The sequence below is a fragment of the Octopus sinensis genome, unplaced genomic scaffold (genome assembly GCF_006345805.1).
Source record: "Octopus sinensis unplaced genomic scaffold, ASM634580v1 Contig00455, whole genome shotgun sequence".
NCBI lineage: Eukaryota > Metazoa > Mollusca > Cephalopoda > Octopoda > Octopodidae > Octopus > Octopus sinensis.
Window position 1 is genome coordinate 1 of NW_021823973.1, and position 12,252 is coordinate 12,252.

At 35.4% G+C, this 12,252-nt stretch overlaps 1 protein-coding gene across 1 annotated transcript; it reads left to right on the top strand.

Annotated features, from left to right (window-relative positions):
• The first annotated feature begins 4,137 nt into the window (after nucleotides 1-4,137).
• On the top strand, nucleotides 4,138-4,933 carry LOC115226909 (tigger transposable element-derived protein 6-like). The gene is made up of 2 exons (XM_029797888.1): nucleotides 4,138-4,434; nucleotides 4,766-4,933. Exons 1-2 carry the CDS (start codon nucleotides 4,138-4,140, stop codon nucleotides 4,931-4,933), a joined length of 465 nt encoding a protein of 154 aa, XP_029653748.1.
• The last annotated feature ends 7,319 nt before the right edge of the window (nucleotides 4,934-12,252 follow it).

Sequence of the window (12,252 nt, forward strand, 5' to 3'; positions counted from 1 at the left end):
CTTGTGAATCCATATTGCTGTATACATCAATACAAGTTAACAGCCATGAAAAAGAATCATTGGAACTCGAAAATCTAAAATAATCAGAAAAAGGGAAATTAATTATCGATATTACAGTTTTTGTAAAAATCCAAAAATATTACATAAATGATGAAAAAATCAGAAAAAGCACCTTTTAAGATCGATTAAATCCATTTGAAACCTTTCATTTGGTTTATTAGCAAAAACGTGAAATTCTGTATCATGGTCCTTTAAAGGTCCAGAAAAGCGGCAAATGTCACAGTTGATAACAACATCACGGACGATTTCACGTTTAATAAAGCAGAGAAACTTCTTCCACTACTAGAAATTGTTCCTTGCTAAAAAAACTAGTGAGTGGATATTTTCTTGTTTTTATATTTTTATCGAAATCAATTTTAATTGTAACATTATCTCCAATTGTGATATCTTTTTTTCGAAAATTTTTGTTTGCGTCTTCTGTAACTTTTCTTTTATACTTTTCATTATGAGTTTTTACTTCTAAGGATAATTCCGTTTCTTCCGATTCTGAGTTAATCTCTTCTTCTGCGCCTCCACATGGCAAAATATTAAAACCCGTTATTCCGTAAAATAGACTGGGTAAATAAAAAGAGACTAACCAAAATTGTGACTTTCCAGTTGCGCGATGACAAGTTATGTTGTATTTATACACCACCTTCTGTAGAATTTCTCTCCACCTTATAGATTCTGTTGCGAACAAAGTCTTCCCCAACCAACGTTTGAGAGTTTGGTTATATCTTTCTATTTGTCCTTGAGATTGTGGGTGCCTTGGTCTTCCATATATCGGAGTTATTTTCCAATCATCAAGAAGTTTTGAAACTTCTTTGTTGCGGAATTCCTTTCCATTGTCCGAATGAAAATAAATTGGAGGACCGACAGTCTGGAATAAACTCTCAATTGCATTATAGATGCTTTGTGATGTTTTATTCTCTAACGCGAATGACCATGCAAACTTTGTGTATGCATCGATGACAGTAAGTATCCATTTAAAATTGTCATTATTTGCAGAATACCGCCTTAGATCTATACAGTCGGCGATAAATCTTTCGTATTTTTTTTCCACAGAAATCATTCTGATATTTTCACAAGTACTTAAAGAGTTAAATGATTGGCACGGTATGCATTTTGATACAAAATCACGAATTATACATTGTTTAATTCCAATATATTTTTGAGAAATTAGATAACACATTTTATTGAACCCAGGATGTCCTTCATTATGTTCATCACAAAGAATAGATTGAATCCTTTCATGTTCAAAAGGACATATAACAATTTTATGTGTTCCTGATTTGGAATAAGAGAATAATTGATCGTCTGCAAAATGAAGAGTTTTACACTTTCTTCGAATTGTTCGCTTTTTGGTTTCTGTCATTCCAGGTTCATATTTTTTAGACAATAGATATAGTAAAATAGAATCATATTCTCCTTTGCTATTGATGTGTATCGAGCGCACCATGAACAGTTTAAAATTTATTCCCAAAATCATAATAATTTGGAGTGATAAATCCGATTTATCACTCCGGACACTTAGAACTGGCCCGGACGCTATAACTTACGACAATAACTAATTTGTGACTCCCGTTTTCAACACGATAATAAAGGCAGTCATTTAATAGTATAAAAGATTTTGACTTGGTCAAAAGCCTTCTTTCCTAATATCTATTTCTTGTCTTTACATCGATCCCTTGGAGAATTGACTTGATTTGATCATATTCATTGTTATTTCTTATATAACTTCTTTTGTTTTGGAAAACCAAACGTGAACAATCCATAGTATATAGCAGCGGTTCTCAACCTTTTTTAGACTGGGGACCACTTTTGAACTATAAAATTTTGTGGGGACCACCTTAAATAAAATAAACATTTTTTGGTATTAGCGCACAATTTTTGACCTCGTCAGGGCCAGGTTTAGACATGTTCGAATATTTATTATAAAAATAACATGAACATTATGAAAATAACAGAAAATTTAATAGTAATTTAGTGAGATTTCTGATCTTGTTTGTTCAGAATAATTTTACTTATATCAGGCTCTATGTTCGACAAAGCTACTCGCATATCATCTTGTACCCGTAGTCTATTTCTATATTTTGTTTTTAGAAAAGTCAGACACGACATCGCCATTTCACAGTGATAAGTAGTGGGGAATGCAAGTATTGATTCCAATGCAGTTTTACTCAAAATGGGGAATTCTTTCGCCATCTGACACCTAACAATAAAAAGTAATTATTAATGAGAATACCAAAAATCTAATAATGAAGTACATTTGAAAATAATCTGAGCAGACTGATTACATTGAAGTTCAATCAAGCTCTGCTGAAAATTGAGTTCCTGATATTCTTTAAATGAGGTCAAGAAAGGTTGAACGATCCAGTTTGGAATTGGGTCTTCAACAGGAAAATAATCATCAAATTTTGTCTTGAGATTTTCCAGATGTTTGATTATCAGACTTAGAAGAACATTATCCGGTGGGTTGTGTCCGAGATGATATTCAAGCATTGGGAACATTGATGTTATTCCTTTTTTTATTTTCATTATCCACAATAATAACTTTTTTTAAAAGCCATTATTATTTGAGTTTGGAAAATTCGATAATTAAGTGGTCGAGATCGAATATAGTTTATCACTTTTACAATAGTGTTTAGTGTTTCTCTTAACGACGAACACATAGTTTTTGAACAAAGTGCATATTTGTGCAATGCACAATGTCTTGTAATAATATCAGGAACCAAATCCTTAATACGAGTAACAAGTCCAGATTGATGACCAATCATCGCAGGTGCACCATCAGTACATATAGATCCAACTTTATCTCATTGGATTTTATTCGTCTTCATAAAATTGTCAAAAATATTAAAGATGTCCTCTCCACGAGTGTGTCCATCCATCTCCAAACAAAATAAAAACTCATCAATAATATTCTCATCATCAACAAAGCGAACATAGGACACAAGCTGACAGACGTTAGAAATGTCAGTTGACTCGTCCAATTGAATACTTATTCTGCATTTACTTTTATTGATTCTTTCAATTAATTGCTCCAGGATATCAGATGACAATTCTGAAATTCTACGGGAAATTGAATCGTTGGATAATGGTATGTCCTTAAGTTTGGTAACTGCATCCGGACCAAACAAAATTCGAGCCATTTCAAGAGCCACTGGTTTGATTAACTTTTCACCAGAATTATGTGCAGCTTTGTTTTTTGCGATAATCATTGAGACCTATTTGTTTTAGATATAAATTAAAATTACAGCATATGATGCTTCTAATCTCGGTTATTCTTGAGATTTATTAAACCACTCAAGCTTTGGCTGTGAATCAAACTTCGTTCTTTTGACTTTAAAATATTCATGTGAGGAAGAATTTTCTGGGTGTACAGACTCTTTGTGGCGCCTAAGTTGAGAAGGTTTCAGTGAATTGTTTCCCAAAATTTTATGGCAAATCATGCATTTTGCCTTTAATTCATTATTTGGGGCAATGAATTTAGTGAATCCAAATTGTACGTAGGAATCCGACCAAAGACGACGATTCTTGTTAACCATAACTAGAATGATAAACCACGCTAATCAAATCAGATTAATTTCAATGTTTTTGATTTATACTTAATTGTACAATTAGTTTTAAATTTAATACAGTGAAACCTCTCGAATCCGCTGCTTCTCGAATCCGCCGCTTCTCGAATCCGCTTGTTTTAATCAAAAATTTGAAATTTCCTATGAATGATTCTTGAATCCGCTTGTTTCTCGAATCCGCTCCTCAAGTATTATGAAAAATAATTTTTTATCTAATTGTAAGTTAAATTAATTAACATTTTAAAATTTTCATTACACGTTAAATTGTATTTTTGTGATGCTTCGCTGTGTTAGACTTTCTGTCAACGAAAAAATTTCTATACTACGTTATATTTCTGACAACCCATTCGTTTCTGCACCTCAAATTTCCAGGATTGTTTCTTCACGGTTAAAAAAGAAAATTTCTCCGAGAACTATAAACGACCTTAAATCAAAATCGGACCTTTTGAATAGGACTGACATCAAAAAATTAAACCTAACGAGAATTCCAAAACTCAAATTTAATGAAATTGATGTAGCGATGATAACATGGATTAACTTAATGGAATCTAGTGGAGCAATTCTATCAGATTCGATGTTAATTGCAAAAGCTCTTAAGTTTGGAAAAAATTTTCCAGAATTTAAAGCAAGTCGTGGGTGGCTAGAAAAGTTTAAATTACGAAATGGTATCAAGTTAAGAAAATTACACGGAAACAGTGGATCAGTAAATCATGATGAAAAATCTATTACTGATTTTAATGAAACAATGAGTTTAAAAATTGAACAATATGGATTGGACAATGTTTATAATGCAGATGAAACTGGTGTTTTTTACAAGGCGATTCCTTCCAAAAGTGTGTGTACCAAATCACGGCCTGGAATAAAGTTGTCGAAGGATCGATTTTCGTTACTATTATGCGCAAATTGTTCTGGTTCCGATAAAAGAAGGCCTGTGATGATAGGAAGATTCAAAAGTCCAAGGTGTTTTAAAAATTTCAACATTGGAAAATATGTTACCTACACCCATTCCAATAAGGCATGGATGAACCGTGAAATTTTTAACAAGTGACTCAGTGATTTTGATTGTGAACTTGCAAAGAAAAAAAGAAAAATTCTACTTGTAATAGATCAATGTCCATCTCATCAAATTATTTAATAATTATACTTAGGAAACACTTATTGAAGAGGAATCAAATGAGAAAAAAGTTGATCTCTCAGAAGCCTTCAGAGCTCTAGAGATTATTAAAACTTATGCTTCTCAGGTAAATGCAGATATAGATGATCATGAAAATATTATGCGAATTGGGGAAATGTTAAGAAAATCAATTAAAAAATAAAATTGGTCCAATTTAACGCATTTAGTGGTCCAATTTAACGCATTTAGTGGTCCAATTTAACGCATTCAAGCTTAGAATCTTTCCTTTTGTTATTACATCAAGCATTCGTAATTTTATCGAGGGTTAAAATTCTAAAAAAAGTAAAAAATGTCACACTCACCAGAATAAACGGTTTTTTATTGCGCTTGTGTAATTAAAATTTTCAATTTAGACATATAACACAATACAAAAAAAATATAACAAAATTGATTTAGGGTTAATTTAATGATCCCTTTCGATATCGACAAAGAAAAATCACGGTTATCTTTGCAAAATATGCCGTATTTAAAAAAACGGTTTTTTTTTGCACCTAGTGTATAAAATATTATTTAAATTGCCTCTCGAATCCGCCGACCACTAAAAATTTTCTGGGGACCACGGTTGAGAACCCCTGACCTAAATGATGAAATTTCAAATAATTTAACCATTAAAAGAAACTACATCCCGAAATATTCCTTTGAATCCATTTAAATATATAAATAAAGGTAAACCAAATAAAGACAACATCGCTACATAATGGATCAACAGCGTGGTCACACGTGCCTTAATTCATTAGTTTTGCCATTGAAAATTAAATAATTAAACAATATTTAATTAAAAATGAACTATATTTTAATTAAAACACAATTTTAAATATCATTAGTTCTCATGCATTACATAAAAATAAAGTCTCGAATAAGTTTCTGATCCAGAGGAAAAAAATTCAAATAAAAAGACTATATTTCGCCACTTAATCCTACCAAAAATATTTAAATCCAAATAAAAATGTAATTGATATTTATTCCAGCTATCTCTTTTTGGCTTTTTATCCGCCAATTTCTGCCAGGCTCATGGCTGGAATACAGCGTCTGTGTACTCTACAGGTTTCACTGATGTCTCTTGGTGGCTACTTTCTCACTCAGTCGCTCATTAATTTCCTCAATATCTATTAAAATAATCGTTACGTGATTCACCGCCGTAGTTGAAAGGTTGCCTTTACTGGAAACTCGATCTTGACGAATGACGCCACCATGATTCTAAGTACCAGATGAATCTCGGATGGAGGAACGTGTAAAATCCTAGTCTAGAAACAGCCGAACGCCAATGAATAAAAATAAAAGAAATTTAAAAAGAATGAGCACCTTCATTCATTCCGGATTAATTAGATTTACTAGCATACTCGTTCTCTCTCTTGTTCTTGCAAAACTGTGTGGCTGGCACATGCAAAATCTTAGGCACATAAACACTTGTTAAACCTCCGGAGCAAACCTCAGGAATAGAATATGCAAGAAAGATTTAATCGTTGAAAAAGTTGGCCTCGAAATTAATCTGAAAAATATGAGATCACTAATTTGAATCCTAGTCAAGCTGATTTGGGGTTTATCATAAATGAGTATGGACACACCATCATGACGTTAAAATAACTTGAAAGGAAGATCTATAAATGTTGTGATCACCAATATTAAAATTCTGTAGGAAAAAATCTTCTTGTTTTACTGGACGCACATGACGAACTGTTCCTCCTAAAAAGTATATATTTCTGACTAGGCTTATGTATTTTATACGCTCTGCTTCATGTGTCCAATGAAAATTTAAATTATTTAAACTCAGAATGATAACTCGAGTTTGTTCCGAAATATTTGCAACAATAATTAGTTTATTGTAAATATTTTTCTTCTGAAACTAAAAAAACGGTGTTTGAAAGATGAAAAAAAGTGTTTCAAAAAATGAGAAATTTTTTATTTTTGACAACGATCGATGCAAAAATACATTGTTTGATATGCAACCAGTTAATCGCTATACCAAAGAAACATTAACGTATAGAACATTGTTGTACATGATGAAATCGGATTTATCAAAAAGAGCAGCCAAATACATTAATTAATTGGAGATACGGTTATTGGAATTTGGGGCATCTACAGTGGCCGACAACAAAATTTAAAAGATTTAAAATAAAATTATTTGCAATAAGGAAATCAATACGAAAAAATACCTAGAAAATCGAGTTACGTCCATGAAAAAAGAAGTTTTAACTTTATGAGGCACGCGGGGAAATGTAAATTCATTAAATGTCACCGTCCGCTGAACGGACCACGCCTTTAAATGAAACAATATCAAAATGTCATTTTCATTAATTCTATCCATAAAATATGAAAAACTTATGGAATTAACCGATATATGCAATTATCCGATATTGCAAAAAAATCAATAATTTTTTGATTCAGATAATAACATAATTTCTTCTCTATTCTTCAAAATCCATGAAACTTGAGACTGAGAACAGTTGAATCTTGCAGATAGAGTTGCCTGAGTTTGGCCTCCTTGAATAAACAAATTGATTATTTCCAATTTTTGAGAAAGTGTAAGATCACGACGTAACGAAAATGACATGTGCAATAATAATTAACTTGTACTAAACCTTATTTTAAAGCCTAACCTAACTCGAGAAAAACGCCTATAAAGCTTTTGCTTTTATAAAGCCCTAATTTTAAAGCTTATAAGATTTAAAATTATCTTTATTTTTTTTTTTTTTTTAAATTTATATTTTCATTTATTAATTAATGTCAGGTAATAATTCAGAGAAGAAATTGATTTGAGAAATCAATTGAGGAGCCCGCTGCCTGTATGGAAAGCGAGTTCCCTCGGAGTATGGCTATTCCGATCCTTTGTCTTAGCCATACTCCTTCACGAGGATCATTTTTCTTTGTGGCGAGCATTCTTCGAGTTCGCGCAAGAACTCGGCAGTCGCTGGGCCAACAGCTCCTGATGACTCAGCCGCAACAGGGGTGAATCTGTAGCGGTCCCCGAGGAAGGAATATTTTTGGTTTTAAGGTTTTCCGCGATTGAGGCAGCTGCTCCAGGTGTCTGAACCGATTTAAGGAGATTCGTGCTTGAGTAAGTATCGACGCAAGTTGCGTCCCAGACCAAAGATCGTCCGGAGTTGAAAGGAAAAGAGTCATCCCGTCAGGTCTTTTTCCATCACCTCGATCGAGACCCATGGTTCAAGCTGTGCTGGGAAGCCTGCAGCCTTCAGAGCTCTGACGATCACGTCGTTCAGAGCGGCGTGACGTGGTCCTCTTCCGGCGGATCTCCTGCAGGATAGGGGTGCAATCCCTTCGCATCGACCGTTTTCCCGCAGCGGCATCGGTGCTCCTGGCAAACGTCTAGTCCAAGTCTTTGTCCGATTCAATCCTCAAAGAATCGTCGTCAAAAAAGTCCCGAGATTTGGGCAAGGGATTGCACCAAGCCATGCTCCGCTCCCTCCACTTGAGGCTGACACCAGGCAAGCAAGGCGATGTTGATTTGCTTCTTTTTTAAGCCCTTCTGAAATTTTGGAGCAGACAATGTTATCCCAGTTCCTTTGTTTCGTTGTGTCTTCGGGGATTTTGAGTCCTGACCCGTTCCAATCCCGGCAAGCTTCATCAAATGACTCATTCCAGCGAAGTCCAATAGTGTGACGAAGGACTTGCCGTGTCAAATGGTTGCAGCTTGAGAGAGACGAAAGATATGCCGGGTACGCGACCTCCAGCGCCGATCTTAGACCGACACCCCCAAATCCAGAGGGAAGCTTACATTGCTTCCAACCGAGTTCGTCGAAGCGGACGTTGATTAGTGACTCAACAGTTTGTTTGAGAGATTTGTCTATCGAAAGTAGACTGTCGTAATGTTCGTGGCAGGGTGAACTTCGCAGTAGGTATAAAAGCTTGGGTAGTCCGATGTTGTTTCTCATCAGGAAGAAGGATGTGTGAGAGTCGAGGCATGACAATCTTTTTGCGAGGCGAGACAATTCTTCATTTTTAGAAAGTAGATGGTTCCTGAGTTCGTCTTCACTGAGTGGACATCCAAGGAAATATAGTTTATCAACTGGCACAGTCGGGATCCCGGGAAGCAGTTCGTTGAAAACTCCTTGATAGAGAGAAAGTCGTGGTGTTTGAGTATGAGACATTTATTAACTCTGATTTGTTAATATTGATGTCCAATCCCAAGTGTTTTAATGCGGGAAGTGCTTGACGTAAAGAATTGTATGTTTCCTCGAATGATCCTCCAATTGTGGCATCGTCGAGATACCAGAGATTTAGTTGTGCGTCAATTGATCTCACAAATCATCAATTGTCAGGGCAAATAAGAGGGGTCCGAGCGGATCTCCCTGCTGGACACCAGTTTTTGATTTGATGATTTCATCATCAAAAACCAGAGACGTGTTTCTCCGTATGACAATTTAACAAGAGGGAAAAGCATGGGAGCCCTCTTCCAACACGTTTCCATAATGGAGTCTCTTCTGAGAGAATTGAATGCATTGGTTATGTCCAATTTGATTCCAATGCATTCGTTTGCAGTATTCTTCTGTGTGAAGAAACGCCTTGCCGCATGAACCGCTGCCTCACATCCGTTCTGGATACTAACACCCATTTGTTCTGGGAAGAACTCCGCACCGAGTGGGCGGCTCACGAGGGTCGAAGCAATCTTCGCTGCGAGTCTTCTGAAATAGTTTCCGACCGCAATGGGGCGGATTCCTCCGTTGGGTTTTTTGAACGCGAGTAGCCTTGCGGAGAAGAGCAATTCTCTGGCATACTCCGGGATGTCGCCATTCACCATTTTCCTTATTAGGTCCGTGATCGATTTAACAAGACAGCGTCCTGCTTCCGAGGTGTAGGTGGACGTTAGGTCCTTGATATGGCCGGGGCGTAACCCATCCAAGCCTCCGCTGCTGCTAGCGGCAAAGGAAGCGATTCCGCGCCGCACTTCTGATTCGGTAATCATAATCTCTTGGGTTCCTTCAGGATTCGAGAACTTTACATAATCACTCGGTGCACTTGGGTGCTTCTGAATTAAGGTATTCAGGACCTCGGGGGTGCTAGACAGCACGGTGTTCATCGGACGTGATAACCCGTAGGGCTGCCCGCACATCGCCCTCCAGAAGTTTCCGATTCACTCGCTCCTTCAGTTTGTTGGGGGCATCTTTGGTGAATGCTCCTCTGGTTTTGACCGCATTGGCAATAAGTGGCTGTTCAAGTATTGCGTGTATGCTATGACTGCCGTAATTCAATATTCTTCCTTTCAGTTTCCCGGTTAAGTTTAGCCGGGGGTTTGTTTCTTTACTCTGGTTATCAGATTCCGTTGTAGGTGTTCCGAGTGCAACAGGTGCGAAGCATATAAGTTTTAGCCAGGATTCCCAGCTGTCAGAGGACAGTGCGTTGTCAATGAGGTCTGAGAGGCACGTTGCTGCGGCAATACGTGCTCCTTTTGGGATTTTTACTGGGATTTTCCTGGCTTTCCGGAGGTTCGAGATCTTCAAGAGAATGTGGTCAGTATGTGGTGATGTAAAGTTTGGCTGGGCTGTTGTTTCCCGCCTGGGGACCTCGTTTCCAATACAAGGGGGGCACTGCCAGCTTGACAGCGTCTCGGCGCAGGCTTTGCTCATTTTTATGCAGCCCAAATGGGCGAATGATTCACATGGCGTGCAGTTAATTCCAAATTTCCTGATATTCGACTGCCCACAAAAGAGACATGCCCGAGTTGTCCTCAGTGGCTTTGTTCCTCGTGCTTCGTCTTCGCTTCGTTCTTTATTTACCATCTGAGGTTTCCGTTAATCACACCACAGCACACCAATTTGAATTATAAAGATTTAAAATTTACATTAAAAAACAAAACAATGTCAAAAACAAAATCCCATTAAGCTTTTCAGTTTCCAAAATATGTACGCCGGTTAATTTGTTTCCTTAATCGTTTCTATTTTTTTTTTTAAGATATAAATCCTCCTGAAACTGTGCTGACCTTAATAAATTGTCGCATCTAGCCAATTTTGAGTGTATAGTGGTTTTTTGTATTTTTTCAATAAATCAGAAAATTTTATATAGGAAAGTACCAATTGTGATTTGGCAACTTCGAACAGACTACGAGAGGAAGGGCCAATGTATTTATGAAGTCTCGACTGCTACAGGAATGAAAACTCTGCCATTCCCCCATTCAGCATTTTTCGCGCTTAATTGTTTTCCCATTAACATTTCAGAAATAATCGTTTTAATTCGAAAGGATTTTTTGCCGTCTTCAAGGGAAATTGTCTGTCAATCCGTTAGAGACAGTGTCAGAAAATTAATTAATTTGAAATTTGTTCATTAATAACTAAGTAAACGAAAGTTCAAGAACAAAATTAGATGCGAGTCATGTAAGTAACTACATATCTCGACGAAAAGAATTTTTATTATTGTTTAATTTAAAATCAGTTTTTGAGTGTATCTTTTGTTAAAGAATCCAAAAATAGAAAGATTGGTCATTAATAAACACCATCCATATCACTAATTAAATAATTTTTTTCTTTAATTTTCTAAAAATCGATAAAGGGTACGCAAAAAAATATTTGATGCTAACAAATACACGAACCAAAAAGTTTGAGAATTACTGTTTTAATACGTTCTTCTAAGATCGTTAAATTATAAACCTCAATCTGTTGACAGTTATTCTTCAATCCACCCATTTCTGTATTCGTAAAAAAAATTAATGAATTTTACATTAAAATCATATTTTTATAATAATTAAACATTTGTTGTGCAAATTTTTAATTTTTAGTAAAATTAAAGAATGTAATTATTCGGCGTGTATTTTATTCGGACTGTGACATATATTTCAAGTTAGCACCCAACGTAGTACACGATGGGGTACATTTGTCTTTACTTTTTTTTCTACTTTACAAATAAACTTTATCAATAAAAAGAAATAAACTAACTAATTAATTCCCAAGTCCTAGGCCTTCAAAATGTACCAAGGATAGAGATCTTATCGTAGACCACAAGTTGGTAAAGACAATTTTCTCGAATTTCGGGTTTCTCATTGGTTTGATTTCTGTGAAATTAACTAATAGACAAACTTGGTCAAATGACTGTCCAAAAATGTTACCAGTGATCTTTACAAATGGGGACTATCTGCAATCATAGTTATAAATGCTTGCAAAGAAACAGATTCACAACTACTTAAATATTTCAAAACCTTTCCATCCTCCACAAAAGGTTCTCTGTGTTTCTGCGAAGTTTTATTGCTCTGCTTCGCTTGTAATTAAAATAAAGTTAATTTTTTATTAATGATTATTTGATTATCTTAATTTTTAATGGCAAACATAATAAATTGAAACACGTGTGACACGCTATCAAATTAGTTTGTTGTACTGTCACTATTATTTTGTTCAACTTTATATTTCTTTATGTAATTTAATTCAAAAGGAATATTTTGTGATGTAATTTCTTTTAATGTTTAAGTTATCTGAAATTTCATCCTTTTATGTCATATTTTTCGATTTTATTCCTTTA

Coding starts and splice junctions, on each gene's coding strand:
- LOC115226909 (XM_029797888.1), top strand. CDS start 4,138: ATGATAACATGGATTAACTTAATGGAATCTAGTGGAGCAATTCTATCA. Junction 4,435..4,765: donor AAACTGGTGTTTTTTACAAG/GCGATTCCTTCC, acceptor AATTATACTTAG/GAAACACTTATTGAAGAGGA.